The sequence below is a fragment of the Pipistrellus hanaki genome, assembly GCF_964339955.1.
Source record: "Pipistrellus hanaki genome assembly, chromosome: X".
Taxonomy (NCBI): Eukaryota; Metazoa; Chordata; class Mammalia; order Chiroptera; family Vespertilionidae; genus Pipistrellus; species Pipistrellus hanaki.
This window is the reverse complement of record NC_140524.1, coordinates 11,567,460-11,591,326: the sequence shown is the minus strand read 5'-3', so window position 1 is coordinate 11,591,326 and position 23,867 is coordinate 11,567,460. Positions and strand designations below refer to the sequence as shown.

At 46.2% G+C, this 23,867-nt stretch overlaps 1 protein-coding gene across 4 annotated transcripts in view; it reads left to right on the top strand.

Moving 5' to 3' along the window:
• Positions 1-23,867, top strand: part of ZNF185 (zinc finger protein 185 with LIM domain) — a 71,193-nt gene that overhangs the window by 32,504 nt on the left and 14,822 nt on the right. For 3 of the 4 annotated variants that reach the window (XM_084871066.1, XM_084871064.1, XM_084871063.1), the window contains 6 exons: positions 3,245-3,349; positions 4,306-4,404; positions 6,600-6,695; positions 7,567-7,656; positions 14,433-14,633; positions 23,454-23,651. In XM_084871066.1, coding sequence (XP_084727192.1) covers positions 3,245-3,349; positions 4,306-4,404; positions 6,600-6,695; positions 7,567-7,656; positions 14,433-14,633; positions 23,454-23,651 — 789 coding nt within the window. The remainder of the gene's footprint in view (positions 1-3,244; positions 3,350-4,305; positions 4,405-6,599; positions 6,696-7,566; positions 7,657-14,432; positions 14,634-23,453; positions 23,652-23,867) is intronic. The other variant, XM_084871065.1, reaches the window with a different exon arrangement.

Sequence of the window (23,867 nt, the reverse complement as noted above, 5' to 3'; positions counted from 1 at the left end):
CCCCACCCCCCTCGGGGAACCTCACTCCTTGAATTTCTTTCTGAGGCAGTGTGTGCGAGGGGCTTTCCCCACTGAGCTCTCACATTGCTGTGTTCATACCTCCACCAGAGAATCATCCACACAGTTGTCCTCTCATGGATCAGTTTGTCCCAAGAACCCTGAATACCTGGAGGGCAGCAACTTCATTTTCTTTGAGCCCCAGCACAGGGCATGGTCCAGGACAGGAATGCAGACCTGTTTGTTACTGGAATGATGGAGAATCACCCACTGTGACAATGTCTTTAATAAGGCAACTCTGGAAGCTACTTCATTGGTTTTTTGAAGGTGACCAGTCTCTGAGAAACAGGACTAAAGTGACCCCTAGAAATGCAGGAGGGAGCCAGGCTGCCTCCAAAGAATTCATAGGGCCTCTGACACCTGGTCTGGAAGTGGCCAAGCTACAACAGTCCATTAAGAGCTCCTCTCCCACTTTCCAGCAGGAGAATCAAGTTAACAAAAGGAAAGCTAGAATTCTCCAAGCCCTGTCTTGCCCCAAGTAGGTACAGTCACTATGTCCATTTTACAGGTGAGGAAACAGATCCTGAAGGGTCACCACACAGTGAAGGGCACCCACCCAGGCTACCTGACTCTCATCCTGCATCTTTTGATAACACAACTCATTACATTAGTGAGAACCAAAGGGAAGGGTGATATAAATGCTTAGCATTTTTTTAGTTAGATTATTTGTAGGCATCCAAATGCATATTACTAGGAGGAATTTGAGTGTTTGTGGCTAAGGTTCTGGAGAGAAGTCAGGGCTCAAGATATTTCCATATTATATTCAGACAGATGAGAGTTAATATAATGGGGCTCAGTGTCGATGTCTACATGGGTTACAATATCAAAGGAATCCAGGAGAGAGGGGCAGGCAAGCTGAGCACAGACCGTAGTGTGGAGGAGGCATCTGCCTGGTCATCATCCCTCCTGAGGGCAGTTGGGGGACAGTAATCAGGTCTGGCGAGGTTCAATGTTAGCTTCTGGAGGTCCAGTGGGGGTATGGGTTAGGAGCACAGAGGAGAGGTGTGAACAAGCAAAGAGAGGCAGTTGATGCCATGGTAGCATAAGAGATGGCCAAGAAGATGAACAGTGGGAACATCAATGTTCAAGGGTCCAAAGAGAAAAAGGCAAAGGAGACTTGGAAGGTGTGGCAAAGGAGGTAAAGTGTCACAGAATCATGATGGATGGACAGGGGAGAGAAAGTGAAAGTGTCCCACTGGGTCAGTAATCCTGAATGGAGTATCTCTATTGAGTTTGACACCTTGGGGCTCCCCGATGACCTCAGAGAGAACAATAAGAGGTTGATTTAGAAGGTTAGGATTAGTCTTACACAGCAGATGATTATAATCTAGGACTCTGAAGTCAGACTGCTTGGGTTCAATTCCCGGCTCTTCCCCTTGTTACCTGTGAAACTTGGGATAATTCACTCGGGCTCTCTATGCCTCATTTTGCTCATTTGGAAAGTGTCATGGATAATAACATTGCCTCTCTCCTGGGGTAAATGTGGAGAGTTAATGGATGCAGAGTCATGGTCTAGCCCTCAATCAAAAGTAGTTATTAGTAACTAGAGGCCCGGTGCACAAAATTCGTGCACTGGGGTGGGGGTCCCTCAGCCTGGCCTCTGCCCTCTCACAGTACGGGAGCCTTGGGGGGATGTCCAACTGATGGCTTAGTGGGCCTAAACCATCAGTCGGACATCCTTAGCATTGCCACTGAGGTGGAGAGGCTCCCACCACTGCTGCTATGCTCGCCAACCATGAGCCTGGCTTCTGGCTGAATGGCGCTCCCCCTGTGGGAACACACTGACCACCAGGGGGCAGTGCCTGCATTGAGTGTCTGCCCCCTGGTGGTCAGTGTGCATCATAATGACTGGCCATTCCACCATTCGGTCATTTGCATATTAGCCTTTTATTATGTAGGATACACTGTAGATGAGGCCCCTAGAACCATAAGAAATGCAAAAAATTCACTGTTAACTCATTTTTGAATTGCCCCCACTTAAAATCAAATTGCTCCCCCCACACCGTGGGACATGTGCTGCAGCTTGGGAACCACTGGGCTTGACACTTTTCCTCTCTGAGCTTCATTTCTGAATACATACGCATATACCATGGGAATTGTAATGTCTTCTCTGCCTACCTCACTGGGTTGTCATGAGAGGTTCTGAGCTAATAAACCTAGAAATGTTTCATCAAGTAAGTGATGTCTAAACAGGAAGGGATTGTTATTTTTAAACCCACAGGTACCCTCACAGTAGCAGGTGCTGATTAGGGAGGAGGCCATGATTGTTTCCTGGGACTGTAGCTATCTAAGCTTTCCAGAGGGTGCCACAGGCCTCAGAGGGGCGGGCTCTGGCCAGCAGCCCTGTAATGGTGGTTGTCCCTGGAGGCATTGGTGGGGGTGAAGTGTTAGGGGGGTCCTGGGGGTGGGCAGCGAGGCCAAAGGGGGAGTAACTGTCAAACTTTCTCACTTGGCACCATTCTTTAAATTGTACTTGGCTGTTTTGCAGCTGTATCTGCTCAGGTCAGGGCTCCAATCTTCTGGAGCAGGGTGGGGGCTGGGCCAGGATGGAGCCAGATGGGCTAGGAGGGCAGGTTTAGCTGCACCCCCAGCAAGGTTCAGCAGGTTCAGCGCGCTTCTGCTGCAGAGATGGTGCTGCTGTTGGGAGAAAGGGTCTGACCTTGGCGGGGGGGGGGGGGGGAGGGAGGGGGGCGCTCAGGCCTGCCTCCACATGGGTCTGGAGTTGTAGGGAGGAGAGGAGTGCCTGGCCCCAGCAGAGCGGAGTACAGGGGCTGGAGTAGGCTGTTTGTCCTCCCCCCCAAGGGTGCAGGGGCTGGGGTAGGGTGTCCATGCAGGGGGATTGGAAGAGCTCCCTGTGGCTGCTTTGTCTTCCTTCTTTACAGTCCAGGCTCCTGTCAAGCACTCTCCTCAGAGTCCGGAGAACTTGACTCCCACTGCCCATCCCCTGCTGTGAGTGCATCCTCCTGCTGGTCTGTCATTATGCAAATTGGTTGTTACTGGGACACCGTAATGGACAATTTGCATATTATCACTTTATATGTATAGATAAGATTTTGAGAATTGGCTGATCCTACAATATCAGGTTTTAAGCTCCTTGGAGACAACTGGCATTTGGAGATGAGGTAACTTCCTCCACTTGAGTGTGGGTGGCTTCTGGATGGTTAATTTATGTTTCTTTCCTCTATAGGTCTTCCCCAGACTCCAAAGACAGGGAAGCCCTCAGTCCCAGAGAGCCCAAGAGAGATTTGGCTGGTGAGGAGGCCTTTAAGGGCCCCAATTCAGACTTTGAAAGGTAACTTAGTGGAGGGACATAGAGATCACGTGGCCCCCAGTCCAAGGTCCATGGTTGGAGCTGGGACTAGAACTGTCCTATTCACTGTGTTCACTGTTAATATCTGTGGGAAGAATGAATGAAGGACTACATGAAGCTTAGAGAGGGGAATGCCCCTCAGGAAACCAGTTGCACAGGAAGACAAACTTCAGGCCAGGCCACTCCCACTCCACACTTGGCCCAACCTCACTGTGCTTTTAATCCACTGAAAGCATCCCTGCAAACTGCCAGGGCAAGCAGGGCCACCAGGCTATCAGTATGGGATAGTCAGTGACCAAAGGATGTATGGACCCCATCAAAGCACCTAGAAGGGACTTCTAGAATGATCTGTGCACAAAGGAGGCAAGGAAGGGAGGTGAAGGCTTGATGAGGAATGGTGAGTCCAGAAGGGATGAGTAAAGAGGGGATAGTCCCACTACCATTCCACTAATCAGAGGAAGCCAGTTGTGGTGAACTGAGAGTTGGGCATATACTCAGCAGGCAGCTGGTGACCACTAAAGTATAAGAGCCCACCATCTTCTCAGTATGGAGGCCCACACTATTAGCTGGGACTTAGCCATTGGAATGAGGGATAGGGGACCCAGAATGGGCGGGGGAGATTTGTCTCTGACTTGGGATCTATGGTTTTAATTATAAGTGGCTTCTGTTAGCCATTGTCCACCCCCCCCTCACCCACCCCCAGATGCATTGTACCACCATCCTCCTGAATTTCTTGGCTCTACTCCTCCTCCTAGCCAAAAGGTTTGGAAGAAAAGCAGAAATACTTGCTCATATTGATTTGGTTTAAGTTGGAGCTGTACAGGATGGTAGCCCATGACCCAAGGTTCTGGTCCTTGAGACCCACTTCTCAGGACATCTGAGTTAAATTAGATCAAAACCCAATCAAGAGTCAGCAAATGCTTCTCTTTCCACAACAGGTCAAATGCACAGTCAAGGGATGGCAACGTGGGATCCAGAGCCACAAGCTCCCCACCTGAAGGCTTGGCTGGAGCAGACATCAGCTCTGGGAGAGGAGGGTGAGTTACCCAGGGGAGGCAGGTGGCCCAGAATTGTTGATTGTCTCATGTCCCTGGTGACAAGCCAAGGTCAAGCAGCTAAAATTATTGGGCTGCTGGGGGTGGAACACTGGTCATTTCCCTACTGCATCTCCCATCTCTAACACTTCAGCCACTACCACATCCTTTGTCCCTGGGATTTCCACTTCTGGGAATTCCTGTGCTTGAATATTCCTCCTTTTCATCCCCTCTGCCACTGGCTCTCAAGCTCCTCAAAAGCAGGCACAAGAGCCCACTTACAACTGGAGGTCTAGCCCTGCCTGGGTGGGCACTGGATAGATAGAATGAACATGAATAGAATGAGTGAAGGGGCAAACTGATAAATGACCAAATGATGGATAAATTTGGTACCTTCTTGCTTATTGGCTAAGCTCTAAGAACAAACTAGAAGCTGCTTTCTCCTTTCCCTACCAAAAGACCCCAAACCTCCTTTTCCTGCCCTACTCTTATCCCTTGGCCAGCTCTGCACTGAGCTTCAATGAGAGGAAAAACAGCTTCCACAGTGAGACTGACTAGGAGACAAGCATGTTCAACTGGGCCCTAAGTTGTTGGACATGACGAGGGTCAGGGACCACTTTCTCAGGTGATTTGGGGTGTAACAAGGTCCCATCTGTTCCCAGGTAGTTCCAAATCAAGTGTGGGTCATCCTAGTTGACAAAGGTTAGGTATGCAGATGATGGCACCAATCGTTCAGCTCCAAGCTGTGCTAGAACCTTTATGGTTTAGGAGATGGCCAGAGAGGATTGGCAAAGCCAGTGTCTGCAGAGAGCCTGACTGCACGCTGCTCACTAGCACCCTGCCTAGGGCAGTCAGGTGATAAGATGCCCAAGGGATGCCTTCTGCCTACTGCTTTCTCCAGTGCTTTCTCAGATGCCCCTGCTTCCCTAAGCCCATTGGGGGTCCTCTGCCTTCACTAATTTGAATAGTTTGCAACTGATGTTTGGACCCAGAGTCCCGGCTTCCAAGTCCAGGAGCCCTGGCCAACATGGGAAGAGGACAGTCTGACCACTGTGCCCAGCAAGTGCCAGGAAAGGCCACTGGGCCAGGGCCTCGGTTCTCTGAGCTGCCACGTGTGGGGACTGTGCAAAGAGCCAACACCTGCAGCCTGCATCGCTGTGTGCTGGCCAGTAAGTCATGCAGATTGGCCAGTGGCTGTCATGGAAGATTTCCGGGCCAATGTGATTGTGTCTGGTTCTTGGCTGCTTCATTTTTGAATGTCCATCCATATCATCCTTCTTGCTTCCACACCCTCACAAAATGAAGATTTTGCTTTCTGCTTTCAGTTTCCTTAAAAATGAAGCCAAACCTCAAATTACCTTTCAAAATAAGCTGGAGAATCTTCTAGATTTCCATTATTTTTAACCCAGTCTTTTTACATTGTCTAACCTATATTGATTTTTAAGAAACTTGCCTTTACTGTCTTTCTAAAGATTGTTTCTCATTAGTTTACTTACTAATTTAGTGATTATGGTTGCAAATACAACTGGCATGAACAGGTTTAGGAGCAGATACCATGAACTCTTAGTTAAGGGTGCTACATAAATGAAAGGTGCAATCTTGCACAGGTGATAAGATGCCCTGAGAGCTGTGACTGCTTGGTGTGCCATGAGAGTCAGTTTGCCTGAAAGACAGAGAATGTGGCCAACCCATGGGAAGGCCAGGTTAGAGAGCACCCACTCAATCTGTATCAAGTTTATGGATACAGATGGAATATAAATGGCCACAGATCCCCGTATTAATAATAGGATCACTTTAGCACATGCTAGGGCCCAGGCATTATTCTAAGTACCTGTCATGTATTAACTGATTTACTCTTCTCAGAAAATTTGTGAGGCAGACACAATTATTATCCCCATTTGATTGATGGTAAAACTAAGGCCCAAAGAGATCAGATGATATATCCAAGGTCATACAGTTGGGAGGTAATAAAGCTGTGATTTGAATTTGGGCAAGGTGCCTTCGAGGACACTTAACCACTAGGCTTCACTGACCTGGTGGCAGGCAGCTGTGAGATATGAGTATTATTCCCTGAACATCCATTTGAGCAGCTCCTTAGTTCTCATCATCTGTCAGGGTCAGAAGCCACCCTCTCAAGAGAGAGTAGACATATAGACACAGAGTCCTGAACCCAGACTGACCTTGACCTCCTTCCACAGGGTGTGCTCAGCTGCTGGCTTCACGCCTCTCCTGGATGACGATGATGTGCATGGTGCCAACTCTCAAGCTCGCAAACCTGGACTAGTGGTCACCAGGTAAGGGCGGGTGATTATCTGGTGACCATTCCGCATTGCCAGATATAACCTTCAGGGTTCAGCCTCAACTCCAGTGACCCAGAATACCCCTCACACTTGCTTAGCTCCATGCTACCCCTCTATCAGGTGATCACCGTAAGAGATGGAAGGTTGGGAGGGTCCTTGCCATGCAGCTCAACACAGGTACCAGGGACAGTGGGGACAGGAGGACAAATGATAAGTCAGGAGACCCAGACAGCCCAGCACCTACCCATAGGGATTCGAGTTGAGGTAGCAGAAGGGGTGCATCAGGAGGCAGAGCTTAGGAAGAGACCATGATAGGAAGTCTCAAGAGAACCTCTCCTATAGGTACTACAGCCTGGACCAGCAAGGAGGGCCAGGGGGAGGAATCCCAGGGAGCATATGGAAAGAGGCAGCTGTGGAGGGCACATGGCCCAGGGACATGAAAGTACAGTGGGAAGAGGCTGTGTCTTGCCAGGCTGTAAGCTTCTACACTATTTCACCTACCAATCTACCGGTGGGAATAGTCATTTTGCTGTGGGTGTGTGGAGCACTTAGCAAGGGACACTCTTTCTGGACTTCCAAGAGGTATAGATCAGACAAGGACATGAGAATCTAAAATCAGGAGATTTCCTCAGGGACTCCCACACTAGTCAGGGCTAGTGCTTTGTCTTGAACTCAGATGCTAAGGCAACAGCCAGGGCTCACAGTGGCATCTGTGCCACACTAATGGCAGGACTGAGAGGCCACCCATGACTGACAAGTATAGGCATCACATTTCCTGTGTGAAGGCAGCTGGGAAAGGAAAGCCCTGAGCCCCCATTCTCCTTTGGTCTGAGGCCTCAGTGGGCCTGTGTGCTTCCTCCCTCAGCTCCGATGCTACTTTGGCTTCTGCTGTACCAACTAACAGGAAGAGCAACAGCCCAGCAGACCTGGAGGACATGAATGCAAATTTGAAGGGGTAAGGCACCAGCCAAAAGAACTGAGCTTTTGTGGTGGAGAGAGATAGCTCAGGTTTGCATTAGCTTTTGGATGGAAAGTGAGGCCAGCGAGGTCTATGAGCTGGCCCAAGGCACATGGCAAAGGCTGAAGCACCAGCTGAAAACCCCTGGCCTCTGCCTCTGGGTCTATGGAGCCTTCTGCTACACTGCATTGTCTTAAGCCAGGAAGTCCTCCATAATCAGAAAGTCACCCACTCTTTCAGTCAGCAACCACTTGGACAACAACTGCCCCGTGCTGGAGGCTGAAGCACACAGACAAATCAGACATGGCTGATGGAGGGCAAAGCCTGATCCAGACAGGAACATCTCACACTGGAGCAGGGGAAGGGGAGCAGGCACAATGGCTTCATGGGGAAAGCGGCATTTGAGCTGAATCTTAAAAGATGAATAGGAGTCCTCTGAGCCAAGGGAACAGTGTGTACAAAGGACTCCAATCAACCTGGTGTTTCCTGGACACTGTATGTAGTTGAGTATGACTGTATGACTGGCGCTGAGAGCCCTTGAAGGGGAAATGGTGAAAAAGAATTTTTTTTTTAGGTAAGCCTGGGGCAATTAGGCTTCAATACGAGATATTGTTAAAGATTGCAACACTTAACTTTTGGGCATATACTTGGTGCACAGCCCACTGCTCACAGTGTCACGTGCAGTCCTCCCCACAATCCTGTGAGATTTTCCCCTAATTATAATGAAGAACAGAGGCTTGGAACCCAGGTCTCTGTGCCTACTGGGAAGAACAGTGCTCTCCAAAAATTATCCAGGGTGCTGGGATAGAGTGATGGCAATGAGGAGGACTACTGCTTAGATAGGCAGAGAGATGGAGATAACTTGGGGGAGCTTCTCTAAGGAGGAGAAGGAACTAACTCTAGGAAGAGAAAGGACAAAAGAGCTGCAGATAGAGAACTACAAACCTAAAAACCCCTGTGGTGGGAATGTTCTCAGCATGATCCAAAACATAGAGTGGCTGGATCCTGGCCAGTGAGGGGTCCATAGATGGAGCCATGATAAAGAGGTTGGATCTCATTTCATGTTTAAGCCAATGAGGAACATGGTCTAATTTAGGTGTTTTAAAAGGTGAATGCATATTTATACTTTCACAACACATTGCAGTGACTTCCAGTAAAACTGGGATGCTGGGGGTGGGGTAGGCAAGGGATCTCTAAGGTATTAGGCCTTATTATGTGACATTTTTTGTTGCAAATTGCACTGACAATTAATAGGGTGAAAACAATAACTGACACCTATAGTGTGCTTTGCTAGTTGCTTTACAATATTCCCAGCACCCCTGTGAAATGGATAAGATGGGAAATGGAGGTATAGACAGTTTGAGATTTGTCCAAGGGCTTGAAAGTGGCAGAGCTGAGCCCCAATGTAAGAGACTCTAAGAAAAACCTCAGGGGGAAAAACTTTAAAAATCTAGTTTTTAAAATATTTTCTTTGGAGTCAAAGCCCAGAAACAGTAATTATTAAAAAAAAATTTCTTTATTGATTAAGGTATCACATATTTGTCCTCATCTCCTATTCCCATCCCAAACCCCTCCCTACGCATGCCCCCACCCCCCTGTTGTCCGTGACCACTGGTTAGGGTCATATGCATGTACACCAAGTCCTTTGATTGATCTCTCCCCCTTATGCCCACCCTCCCCTACCTTCCCACTGAGGTCCGACAGTCTGATCTATGCTTCCTTGACTCTGGGTCTGCAGAACCAGTAATTCTTAGCTGGTTAACATGTACACCATTCTGTATATATGATCTCACCTATTATTTCCCAAACCCGGGTAAGGATCTGGCTTCTTATGTAGTTTAATAGTGGAAGAGGAGCAGAGCTGGGAACAGAGCTCAGATACGGCTAACTCTAGAGTCCAGTCTGAGAACTACTTTCTTCTGATGTATAAAACTCTTCAAAGTCAATACAAACTTTCTTGAATACAGTGTTTCACAATTCTGGCTGCAATTGAGAATCACTCAGGCAGTGTTTTATATTTATTTATTTATCCCCACCTGAGGATATTTTTGGAAGAGCAAGGGAAAGACAATGAGAAATATCGATGTGAGACAAACACATGGATTGGTTGCCTCCTGCACAAGCCCTGACCAGGGCCCAGGCCGGGAAGGAGCCTGCAACTGAGGTACATGCCCTTGGCCAGAATCAAACCCAGGACCCTTCCATCTGCAGGCCAATGCTCTAACCTAGGGGTGTCGAACTCAATCAGAGAAGGGGCCAAAATCTAAAATCCAGCCTAAATCGCATGCCGAATGGTTTACTGAACAGTCATAAACTGACAATGTCATAAACTGACAGCAGAGTGCAGTGATGACAGCGCGGTGCGGGCCACATTGCAAGGCCTGGCGGGCTGGATTTGGCCCGTGGGCCTTGTGTTTGACACATGTGCTAACCACTGAGCCAAAACGGCTAGGGCTCATTCAGGATTTTTTTTTTTTTTTAAATAAAGCTTCCTGAGCTCCAAGGTGGGACTCCATCATCAATCTTTTTAAAAGCTCCCAGTCCCCCCCCCCCCCTCATGTCCAGTCTAGGTGAGAACCATTGTTGTAGGGCAGTGGTTATGAACCAGGGGCATCTCCCCATACCTCCCTACCCACTAGGGGTCACTTGGCAGCGTCTGCAGATTCTGTGGATTCTCACAGCTGCCAAGAGGGTGATACTGGCAAATAGTGGGTGGAGGCCAGGGATGCTGTCCTAAGTCCTACAATGCACAGGGCAGCCCACACACAGTTATCCAATACAAAACGTTAATAGTGGTGAAGTTGACAAAGGTTCTATAGCTTTCACGATCTCTATGGGGAGCCAGGAGATTCCGGATTGGGAAGAAAAAAGGGTGGACACAGAGAGAAACTAACAAGGGTCTGAGCAGGGAGTGCAGAAACGTGAGAATGGGTGTGCTTTTGCATTTTGCATTTAGTTATGCATGAGACCTTCCTGTGTGAGCATGCGCCATACAACTCCATCCCCTCAGCGTGTGAGCCTGCGCCTGAGGGTCCTGACCCTCCACCCACATAGGAGCCTGCGTTTGCGCCTGCATTTGCGCCTACGTTTGCGCCTGCGTTTTGCGCCTGCGATTGCGCCTGCGTTTGAGCCTGCGTTTTGCGCCTGCGCCCAGTCTGTCTGCATGCGCCTACTCCTTCACCCCAGCAACCATACCTGCGCCTGCTCCTGGAGTGCACACCTACCCTTAGCATGCATTCCCTTGCGCCTGCGCCTGCGCCTGCGCCTGTAGATCTTCCCACTTCTCCCAGCCCCTCCCCCGCCCGTTACATGCCTGTGTTTGCGTGTTCCCACCCCCCCCACCAGCTTGCACGTCTGCGCTGGGGCCTGGCGTGCGTGCGTGCGTGCGTGCGTGCGTACGGTGCGTGCGGTGCTTACGGTGCGTGCGTGCGGTGCGTGTGGTGCGTGCACCTGCGCCTAGAGAGCATGCGCCTGTGCCCCAGCGTGAGACCATCCTATGTGCGCATGTGTGTGCGGGCTCTGAGCTCCAGCGTGCACTGAGCGCCTGCGCCTGGCGTGTGCACCACCTTCTAGTGTTTGTAAGCCTGCGCGGGCCGCCATTTCCTGCAGTGTCAAGTTCTGGTCTCAGTGCTTAAAGGGAAATACGATTGACCACAAAGCGAAATGGCTGCCCAGTGCTAGAGTGGCCTCCGGGGTGCTCCTCTCTTGCGGCTGTGCCTGCGCTGACCGCCAGATGGCGTGCGAGGACCATAGATGGGTCTGGTCTTCCTGGTCTCCCACTGCCCTTTCCCCCGCTGGCCTGGTGAACACAGCTTCCCAATGTCCTTGCAATTGAAGCCCCTTCTACTGCTGCAGTCTCTATGGGGCGGGAGAGAGGAAGAGAGGTGGGTGCCCGCGAGGAGCCAAAAGAGGCTCCTGTGGCCTGATCCTATTTGGCAGGGTGCCCTGGAGTCAGTCATCCATGACACTAGACCCTAGTCTTCAGAGCTGTCCAGGGACAGGGACTGTGGACATGCGGGGAGTGCAGCTGGACCATTGACCCTGCAGGGGACTCCAGGCGGACCTACCTGCTCTGGGATTCCTTAGGGAGGGCCTTAGTTTTTAAAAGTTTGGTGAGGAAGGCTGATGGGGTGGGCAGGGAGAATCTGCAGGACAGTGGAATTGTCTAAAACTTGAGGAATTCTGCTCTATTCTAACTTTGATCCTGCTTCATCACACGTACAGGAAGAGGTAATAGAACACAGTGATGAGCAATCTTAAGCTCTGTCACTTTATGGCCTTGGGTATCTTGCTCATCAACTCTGTGCTCCAGTTTCCTGACCTGCAGAATAGACATAATAATAGTTCCTATCACAGGGTTGTTGTGAGGGTTAAATGGGTTTGAATGTGTAAAGCATTTCCTGCCACAAAGTTTATAAAAACTTATAGCTAAACAAATCAACCACAAAAGAATACTTCCTTCCATTGTAATTATTAAAGAACACTCAGAAAGTTGGCCTCTGCTGCCCTTTACTAGCTTTATTGGCATGATTTCACTTAATACAGAGTAGCTCATATTCCCCCTACTGAGTTTTTTAAAAAAGATATTATTGATTTTTTAGACAGAATGGGTGGGGGGAGGAGATAGAGAGAAACATCAATGATAAGAGAATCATCAATCAACTGCCTCCTGCATGCCTCACACTGGGAATCAAGCCTGCAACCGGGCGTGTGCCCCGACAGGGAATGAAACTGGCAACCTTTTGTTGCATGGGATGATGTCCATCCAACTGAGCGACACTGGCCAGAGCCCCACTAAACTTTTATTTTTAGGTTTTATATCTAAAACATAAGCTATTTTCCTCTCCGTTATGTTGCAATCTGGGCATTGCAGGTTTATATTTCTGCATCAAGACAGGTGAACTTTAAGATAAGCACATTTATTCACTGTCGACAACTGTTGTTAACCAGTGGCAGAGGCTATTGAAAGGGGCGTGTTCTTCTATGCAGAGTGTTACTGTGTCAAAAATTGGCATTATCTGTATTAGACTACTAGATCTTTGATCTAGTTACAGCCAGAACTCTTAACTTGCCTATCTCTAAATGGTTGACTTGCAGATAATTCATTATGGGCCTGGAAGACCTCTGGACTATTACATTGCTCAGCAAGGCTTCCTGTGACATTTTTACTAAGATTTTCTTTTGATGGACAGATGGATTATACCTCCTATAACTGTAGTAACCCCTCTCTGAAGCTAAGGGTGAAAGAGACTTATTCACCCACTTGTCCCTGTATTACAGCAGACCCTCAAATTGCTCTTTGCAGAGAATTTTGGGTTTATTCACAAACTTGGTGAGGACAACATCTATTACCATAATTCTATAGAGGATGTGGGATGGAACAGGACTGATTAAATCCATGGTAAAGCTAGCTCAGGGCTCCCAGAGTTAGGAGACAAACTCTTCAGGCCTTCCAAGTTTACCTTTGGCTCAAGCATATATGTCACAGACAAAAGTGAAGTGGATGTATCACGGAATCCTCCTGGCTAAAAGATTAGAATTATGTAAGCAGACCATTAAAATATATATATATATATATATATATATATATATATATATATATATATATATATATTATTGATTTTTTTTTTTACATAGAGGAAGAGAGAGGGATAGAGAGCTAGAAACATCGATGAGAGAGAAGCATCGACCAGCTGCCTCCTACGCACCCCCCCTCCCCGACACACACACACCGGGGATGCGCCCACAACCAATGTACATGCCCTTGACAGGAATCGAACCTGGGACCTTTCAGTCCGCAGACCTACGCTCTATCCACTGAGCCAAACCAGTTTCGGCGGCAGACCATTTTTGATATCTGGCTGGGCTACAGCAGACCATAGGTAGAAGCAGCATAGAAAGGCACAGTACTCACTTGCCTACAGGTCTTCCAGGTACAGATGGAGGTGGTATTTGGTTCGTTCCTGCTGGGGTACTTTGGTTCCCTCCACCTGAGGCTGAAGAGTCCCTTTGCTTTCAGGGCATACTCTGCAAAAAGTATCGTCATTGCTCCCAGTCGTTCTAGCTTGAAGGCAGGGACCCTGCCTACTATGGGATTAACTTTCATAAGAGCCCTAGGGCTGTAGGTAGCTAGTGGTACTGTCTTCTTGTCCTCAGGTAACCCCACCATCAATTAAAGGCAGACTGCTAATTTTGGGAGGTTTGGGTTCAGAGTGAGCCAGAATCAAGGTGATAGTGAACTGTTTTCATTTTATGGAATGCTGAGCTTATGCTCTCAATTACCTGGTTTAGTCTTTGCCTTTGGTTTAGTGGGCATATGACATTTTTGGCACTGGAGGCCACCAGGCAGCAGGACCATCACTCAGGATAAAGGTTCTGGAGGAGGCACCAGCTGAGAAAATAAAGCCCGTGGAAGCACCTTAGGATGAGATGGTGGTGGAAGGTGCAAGTGTTGGTATGATGTGAGGCAAGAGAAGAAGGAAGACCTCCCAAAGAGTTCAGTGCCTGAATTTGGGGTGTGGCAAAAGCATAAAAGGCTCAGGATAGTACAAGTGGGGATGGCCCTTGTAGGAAGGGAGTAGTAGTGCTGGGGTCCTCCTGAGGAGGAGACAGGTTTCTCCCCAATATGGAGGCCAGGCCATGCTGGGTGCCCCTCTGCCCCACTTTCAAGGAGAGAAGCCTCCTATGTCCACAGAAGGTGACATCAGTGTGCATTGGGTGAGCAAGGACTAGTCCCACAATATTTACTCCATAAGGGCACTCATTTTTTTCAGGTCCGTGGCTGGTTTTGAGGAGAAGAAGAATGTGGTCATCGAGCTGGGAGAGTCCTGGCAGGAGAAGCCTGCAGCCCCCAGAGGTGGCCACAGAGACTCAGCTGCACCTACCCAGCAACCTGAAGACCCCAGCACTCCAGAGCATCATAGCAGCTCCAGAAGACCCCAGCATTTAATGGACTTGAAGACCCAAGCCAGCAGGTAAGGGTAACGCTATGCTGGTCTTCCTGCCCAAGCTGGAATTTTGTCAGGTTCCATGACCCAGGCGTAGCCTGCTTCTCCCCCCCCACCCCCCGTTCATGCCAGTGCCTGGTATATCACACTCTCAGATGCCCACCCTTGTGCCCAGTATGGGATTAAAATGGTGACTTCCTGGTCACGGAGCAGTGTCAGGGGCCTTCCTATAGTACAAGGAGCTAGGATGAGGCCTGCTGTGGGAGCGGGTACCTGTCCTCAGAGATAAGAAGCCCTGGCTAATACTTAAAGTGTGAACTATTGGTAGAAGCAGTATAGAGAGGCACAGTATACATGCACTTCATATTGGAGGTCCCAAGTAGGTTGAAGGCTATTTGTGTCTTGACAGGAGGGTGGTAGTAAGTGAGAGAAAGTAACAGGATGAAGCGGTGAGAGTGCAAGAAAGAGCATGAGTAAGCAGTCATTAGAGAGGGTGACAGTGGTATTGAGGGTGGCAGTGGTATTGTGATTGGCAATGTGTTGGTGTGTGTCAGTGAGAGGACAACTATGACTGTGACTGGAGGTGATCATGTGGTATGGGTTGAAGTGTTCAAATCAGTGCTCTCCTGCCAGCATCTGAAATGCTGGCCCCTACACCTCATAACCTATACAGCTTACAAAAATGTTGACAGATTGTTAAGATCCAGTGAGCTTATGTTGGTTGGAGATTTCAGAAAGAGCAATCGAAAGCTCTTATCACTTCCAAACCAAGCAAACAGTTTCTCACACAAGACAGACATGGGAGAGCTGAGATTCTTATAACCCCAGGAGACAGTAGATGGTACTTGTGGCTTCTCTTGCAAGGATAAAATAAAAATGTTCATCCATCCTCATGGTACTGAGGTTCTTATACTGTAGAGATTTCATAGTTAGTGTGATAGAAGACTTTTTTTTTTTTTAACGGCCAGACTGATCTATTAAATAAAAGGTTTTCTTATTTAAGAATATCCAACTTGTTTTTATCCTTTTCTTGTCCTTGGCCCCAGGCCCTGTAGGAACCCAGACCAAAGTTACTGATCAAACACCTTTGAACTTCCTGCCACGTCATTTGGCTTCCTATACCACTTAGTGTTCCAATTAGTGAGAGGGAGTGCAAAAAGTGCAAGCTGTAGATGAAGAAGGAGGCAATTGGGTTTCCTTTTTGGTTGGGTGCGGGATTGTCAGGAGAGGTTTTCTTTGCTGGTGGCATGAGGTTGGAGCTAGAAGATTTTGCCAGATACTCATGCTGTGAAGGAAAGATAGAGCCAGGGTGGCGGCAGTGGAGGAAGGGTTAATTGGTGGCTTGGTGGAAAGTGCTGAGGGGGGCTGAGCAGGCATCTATTCCTAGGCTAAGAAGTATGACTCACCTTCTGATGCCCCAGGGGCCACTGATAGCTTTAAGGACAGTGAGATGACTAAGATCCAGACCAGACCAGAGCAGCGTGATTTGTAGGAAAATTCCTTCCACCTGCCATGTATGGGATCAGGCCCCGGGATATAAAGCAAGATTATTCAGGAGACTAGTTAGGAGACATCTGCTCACCCAAGGGAGAGGTTATGAGGCCACAAGTTTTGTTGCTCTGTTAAGGGGAAATGTGAGAGAAAGTAGTAGCCAAGGCTGTTCTAAAATTTTCAGGGTTTGGCAACTAGGTGGATGGTGTGGCCCCCAAATATCGACAGGACCTAGCTGAGAGCCTATGGCGAGGTTGTGAGGGTGTTATGCACATGACATTTCAACTATGTTAAATGTGAAATGGCTGTAGGGAATCCAGGCAACGATGTCCAATAGGCTATGAGTAAACAGGCCTGAAGATGAGTGAAGATTAGATCTGAGGCTAGACAACGAATGATGTTACCTGGAAAATGAGATTACCTGGAGCGGGGTAGAATGTCATTTCTCTGGAATTTTGTTTATTCTACTGGTCTCTCTTCCTCCTGTTCTCTTGGGAAGGAGTGGCTTATTTGGTTGTCACATTGGGGATTTTAGGGACCAAGCTTGGCCTGGAGTTTGGAAGCAGATGACTTTATATGTACAGCCCAGAAGGTGCCCCTTGAATTCTATGCTTTTCTCCACAAGTATCTGGGGCAGTGGTCTTGCCAGACCCTTGGCTAGATGAGTAAGTCCCTGTGATTCAGGAATGCAAGGGGAATCATCCTTTTTGGCTCTATATGTAAAGCTATTTGCTTCACCAGCTGACGTTTATCTCCATTTTCTGCCTTTCTTTTGTCTCAAAAAGAAAAGAAAAGGGCCAAAAACCAGTTTGGCTCAGTGGATAGAGTTTCGGCCTGTGGGCTGAAAGGTTCCAGGTTCGATTCCGGTCAAGGGCATGGACCTTGGTTGCGGGCACATCCATAGTAGGGGGTGTGCAAGAGGCAGCTGATCGATGATTCTCTCTCATTGATGTTTCTAACTCTCTATCCCTCTCTCTTCCTTTCTGTAAAAAATTAATAAAATATATTTTAAAAAAGAAAAGAAAAGAAAAGGGAGAATAATAATTATTGACCTTCTAAAACTTTAATCGAATATATAAAAAGAAGAAAGGTTAAAAAAAAAAACAAGAGAGAAGCAAAGGGATGGATCAGAATTCTTGAAAATAATATTGAAGGGTCTTCTAGAAGAAGAGGAGCTGAGGAAAAAGACAGTTTTGGATAAATGGAAGAAACTAGCAAGAGGATAGTCATGAAAACCAAGCAAAGCTGAGCTAACTTTCCTGTGTGCTGTGGACCTTCAGATAGGCCCATCAGGTTTAGCAACACAGAATTTATAGCTGCCTTGAGGAGGACATGTTGGGAGAATAAAATGTTATGGTTGGATTAGGATCGATTGAGGAGGGATTGGTCAGTGAGGAGATGGGGTGCAGTTGGTACAGGTGTACAACTCTCTCTAAAATGTTGGTCATGGTCTGGCCAGTGTGGTTCAGTGATTAAGCATTGAACTGTGAACCAAGAGTCACCAATTCAATTCCTGGTCAGGGCACATGCCCAGGTTGTGGGCTCAGTTCCTAGTGTGGGGTGTGCAGGAGGCAGCTGATCAATGATTCTCATCATCGATGTTTCTATCTCTCTCTCCCTCTCCCTTCCTCTCTGAAATCAATACAAATATCTTTTAAAACTAAAAATAAAATATTGGCCATGAAATGATGGATGTGGAAAGGGTGAGCCAGATAAACAGCTACAGAATGAAGCTTATGTGCCCAGGGGAGGAAATACCTGCTAGATGAGGTGAGTTTGCAGTTCAAAGAGAGATGAGCAAACTTGAAGGTGAAGGGCCACTGAGGTCAGGGTGTGGCAGGTTCTAGAGCCTTGAGCAGGAAAAAGAGGGCTGTGTCTCTGAGACAGGAGGGAAGGTTGAGTGCAAATGTAGGCCTGAAGGCAGGGGAAGGAATGAGCAGAGTAATGTGAGCAACTTGATTTGTTCTGCGAATTAGTGAATCACACATTCCACCATTAAACCAATTTTTACTTAGTTACTAGCTCCTGCCAAGCCATATACTGCACTAGGAATACAGACAAAAAAAAGACTCGGTCACTGCCCTTTAGGAGGTCAGTGGTAAGTGTTTACCTGTGGGTATGGCAGCATACTAGAAGGACCATGTGACTTAGCTGGTCTCACAGAATCAGAGAAGGCTTCACAGAGGTGACGGTAGATGTCCCTCTTGAAAATGTTTTCAAGGAGTTGAAGGGAAGGGTCCTGGAGTAGGAAGAATCTCCTATGCTTGAAGGAAGACAGGTAACATTGTGATATGTTTGGGGAGTGCCCTATGATTTGATATGGCTGCAGTTTATTATGAGAAAGCTGTGGAGGAGGTGATGTTAGCTGGATAGTGTGCAGACAAGAGTTAACCTAGGAAGCCTCAGACTGCTCTCCTTAGAAAGGCCTACTTGCCAGGTGACCCATTGGCTGACCTCTGGGAACTTGAAAAGGTAGACAGTTCTTTACACGCATATGAACCTTTTCCTAAATGATAAAAGACTGGGCTAATGATGTAGATCGCCTGTACAAACCATGTGCTTTATGGTGAACCTCCGATTGCCTTCTGGGAGTTGGGAATTTGGGTAGGTGCCAGGCAGAAAGTGCCTATATGACCAGCCCTTAGGCTGTGACTAACAACGCTGGCTTTTCATTTTGCTAATTATGTTTGGTATCCTTTTACAGTAGTATATCTTAGTCTTGAGGACAACTATATGCTGAGTTCTAGAGTCCTCCTAGAGAATCACTGACCCTGGGAGTAGTCTCAGGGAAACCGACACAGCATGTCAATCTAATAAACGACAAAGATCATATGATCACAGGCAGATGGGCAAAGTCATATCCTTATGCCATAACAAGGACTTACCAGTGGTCCTCAAACTTTTTAAAGTGGGGGCCAGATCACGGTCCCTCAGAGAGCTGGAGGGCCGGACTATATGAACTACTAATTCCTACTGTAACACCTCGGCTGCGCTCACTGCCCAAAAAACCTGGCGGGCCGGATCAGACTCCTCTGCGGGCCGCATGTGGCCCACGGGCCGTAGTTTGAAGACCCCTGACTTAGACTTTCTCCAAAGGACAAAGAGGAGCCAGTAAGTTGTCTTTTTAAATTGTAAAATACATGAAACAAAATTTACCATCTGAACCATTTTAAGTGTATAGTTCAGTGGCATTAAAATTTAATTTAGGAAAGACTCAGCATTATTGAGGGGGGCTGTGTGACTGGACAATGCATTTCATGCAATTTACAGAATATTAAATAAACCTATTATTTTTAACACCTCTCGTTACAAGGCGAAAGAATAAATAAACCTTTTGGGTACTCTGGGAAATCCCACTGTCAGTTTTAGAGAGAAGAGAATGAGAAAGATATCTCACATTTGGTATAGGGAATGCAAAATGTCAAATGTTATCAGGAGTTCTGGACATTTGATTAAATAGATTATAGGATAGTGAGAAATAATACTTAGTTATCTACTGAATCAAAGTGACAAAAATTTTCAAGTAAACATAGGCAACCATGACTTTAAAGATTCTTATTTCCTTTAAAATTAAAAGGCCTTTTAAAAATACTTTAAGACATGGTGTAGTCAGTACACAGAATAGGGCATTTGTTTAGCAAGACATAAAAACTTTGCCTTTTAGACAGATTACTCAGAAGGAAATAAAGGTCTTTTGTTAAGGTCAGACCAACAATCCAGGAAAGTTTTGGAGAGAAAGCCCGATTTTAGTTATGCATCAGTATAAGATTTGGTACTAGAACTCTTTTGAGAAAATCTTAGTCTTATTAAATTTTAGTTCCTTTTGACCATGACAATTAAAATTTCTTTTCTGTGAACCTTTTGAAATTATAGAAATATCCATTTATATTTTGTCTTACATAGTTTTTGGAACCACTAGTTATTTTAATTTAGGACAAAACTATTCTCTTTTTCCTTAACAAAAACATGTTTGCTTTTCTTGCATACAGACTTGTTCCTCTTTGCCATTATTACTTTTAGTAGTCTCTTTCTACATATTGACTATAATATTTAACAATTAGTTACTTCCATTTTATAGAAAAAAAACAAGGGGACAGATCATTTTGAACTGTTTGTTATATACAACATTTCTTAGCAGACTAGTAAAGCTTATGAATATCTCATAAAATGTATAGTTACATAATTTTATAGTATAGTTTACAGTATGGACAAATGAACACATTTATTAATAGATCTAAATACAACCTCTCTGTGCTTCAAAAAAATAAGCAAAAAGTATGTAAGCTTAAAAATAGGGTTAGTGTCAGTATTTTATGTTACTTAAAAATGATTTAGGTATTTGATAAATATTAATTCATTTAATTTAGCATATGCCTAGAGTTTTAAATTACCAAAAAGATATTGAAAACTGTCTTAAAAGTGATGTATTATAAAACATAATTACTGTTTAAATAAAGTTTTCAAAATAATGAGTTGTTAAAAGCAAATTCATATTTTTGTAATCTTAAACATCTGGTAGATGTAATACTAGCTTATTCAAACAGTAAACCTGTTTGAATAAGCTAGTATTCAAACAGTTGAGGAAGAATATACTCAAGTAGAATAAAAATATATGCTTGTGTTAGCTATAACATTTACAACTCACAATACATAGCTGTTTTTTAAATTAAACTAACAATATTAAACTCATCTTGTTTGGCAGAGATTTACCTAACCTTTAAATTTTAATTTTTAAACATTTGGGATAGTGTTTTTTTTTTAATAAGAATCCTTTATTTTTTCATTCCAATTATTTAGAAATTGTTTCTGTAATTTATGGGAGTTTTAGAATATTTAAGTGCTTATTTATCTCTAAGTCATTTGGAATAAAACATAAGGGATTTTCTTAAGCTAATTTGGTAATAATATCTAGAGTCAAGAAAATATTACACATGTATAACATGCACATATACCGAAACACACAGACAAAAAGGAATAGAGATCTTATGGCTTTAATTCTAAATTTTCCAGCCAGGAGTCAGGTATAAACACAGAAATACAAAATGCACTGGTTTATATAAGCATTGGTTCTTGTCTTTGTCTGTTTATATTTTTATCATAATTGTGTTTCTGGGAGATGGTACAAGTTGAGGTTACCTGCTCAATATGAATAGTAAAGCTTCCTCCTAATATTTGTAGAGGAGGCTTAAGATTTTTTTTTTTTTTTTTTTTTTTTTTTTGGCCCTGAAATGTAATCTTATGGAGACTGTAGACTAAATTTGTGGTGAGAGACAAAGGATAAAGCAAATATAAGTTGGGGTGTCTCCAAAGCTCATCTACCTGGATGAAATATCCAGATCCTTTCCAATTAGATTTTTTAGCCTCAGATGGCTGATTTTGGGGTCCCTGAAATCCTGGGGAACCTCCAATGGAGGCAGGGACCTTAAAGAGTAGCATATTGGCGTAGACACATGGGGGTAAGGAGCCCAGATAGTTTGGGATATTGGAAAGCAATGGTGAAAGTTTGGTGAAAGGTTGACAGGGAGAAGAGAACGAGGAAGTGGCAAGACAGTGCAGAAAACCCTTTCAAGAAGTTTGGCTGTTGAAAGAGAAAAGAAGCAGCTGAGAGGGAAGGGGGGTTGATGAGCTTGAGAAAGGCAGTTTTGTGTGTTTTGAACCGGATGCTAGAGATGAGAAGTGTACAGGCAGGTACGTGATCAGATTGAGCCACGGGGAGCAGGTGAAGTTCTGTTGTGATGCCATTTATGAGTGGCAACAGGATCCCCACCCCAGCTTTTTCGTCTGCCAAAAAAGGGAAGAAAATGCTATTGCCCCGTAATAATAGCATTGACTATTTACCAATAAAGAAGACAAGGGAGTAGTGGCTTCAGAAACAAAGCAGCCACGATACCTTTGCGCCTGACTATTCAAGTGCCTTCCTCCTAAGTGCTTAGCTTCCTGGCCAGAGAGTGTGCGCCTGTGCGGTCGGTCTGCCATTTCTTGTAGCCCTGAGCTGGTACCATGGTGCCCCCAGGAAATGCGACCTTCAATAAAGAAAATGGCTACCCTGAGCCACATCATCTTTGGCAAGGCTTATTCTGCGGCTTTGCCCATCCTGGCCACCAGATGGCAATCGAAGATCACGAATGGGTTTGGCAGTCTATCTCAGGTGTCTGGGAGCCTTTTAGCTTATATGGCTTTTCCCCCTGTTCCCTCTCCGTATCCCCATCCATCCCACCAGGGAAGCCTGGGGACAAGCTCCTTCCCAGAGAGCTGGAGGTGGAGGGAGCTTGCAGGGCCTGGCTGCATATACCTGTCTGAGCACCTGAGCCTGGGAATAAAATATGGCTTGGGACCTTTTAAGTAAGATAGAGGGACTAGATATGTAAGATAGAGGGACTAGAACAGGGAATACTTAGAGCAGTGGTTCTCAACCTTTCTAATGCTGTGACTCTTTAATACAGTTCCTCATGTTATGGTGACCCCCAACTGTAAAATTATTTTCGTTGCTACTTCATAACTGTAATTTTGCTACTGTTATGAATTGTAATGTAAATATCTGTGTTTTCTGATGGTCTTAGGCGACCCTGCTAGCGGTTCTCAACCTGTGGGTCAAGAAGTTGAGAACCACTGCTGTAGAGCCTAAAGACCATCGGGTGCAGAAACCGGTTTGGCTCAGTGGATAGAGTGTCGGCCTGCAGACTCAAGGGTCCCAGGTTCGATTCCGGTCAAGGGCATGTACCTTGGTTGCGGGCACCAATGGGGGGAGTACAGGAGGCAGTTGATCGATGTTTCTCTCTCATCGATGTTTCTAACTCTCTATCTCTTTCCCTTCCTCTCTGTAAAAACCCTTCCTGTCTGTAAAAAATCAATAAAATATATTTTTTAAAAAGACCATCAGAAAACACAGATATTTATATTATGATTCATAACAGTAGCAAAATTACAATTATGAAGTAGCAACAAAAATAATTTTATGGTTGGGGGTCACCACAACATGAGGAACTGTATTAAAGGGTTGCAGCATTAGAGAGGTTGAGAACCACTGGCTTAGCGAAAGGGAGATCCCAGTGGGAGGAGGGGTAAAGGAATACCACTGTTCCTAACTAGGAGAAGACTTTGTCTTTTAAAACCTCATTAAAGTCAGTTGCTAGGTGTTCTTGGGGATGTTGCCTTTGTCAGTGGAAAGGGAGTAGCAGTGCTGGGGGCCTCTTAGGAAGATACAAACAGCTTTCTGATATGGGGTCAGTTTGGGGCTCCTTTCTGCTCCATCCTCCAGGAGAGGAGCCGCTATACTCATAGGAAGTGACTTCAGCTTGCAGTGGGTGAGCAAGGACTAGTCCCACAACACTCACTCCTCATCTCATTCTTCCTCAGCTCCTTGGGTGGTTTTGAGGAGAAGAATGTGGTCACCGAGCTGGGAGAGACCTGGCAGGAGAAGCCTGCAGCCCCCAGAGGTGGCCAGGGAGACCAAGCTGCACCTACCCAGCAGCCTGAAGACCCCAGCACTCCAGAGCATCAGACCAGCCCCAGGAGACTCCAGCAGCTCATGGAATTGGAGAGTCAGGCCAGCAGGTAGGAACTATACTGTGCTGGGCTCCTGCTCCTATTGCCAGGGTTTTGCCAAGTTCCAAACCCCAGAACAAACCCTGACACACTGAGCAGGCCAGTTACCTTTTGCAGGTGTGACCGCTTAGGAGCCAGTGGGAAGCTGACCGGCAAAGAGCATCTGAGGGGCCGGTCTACATGGGTTTCATTTTTTAAAAATATATTTTATTGATTTTTTTTACA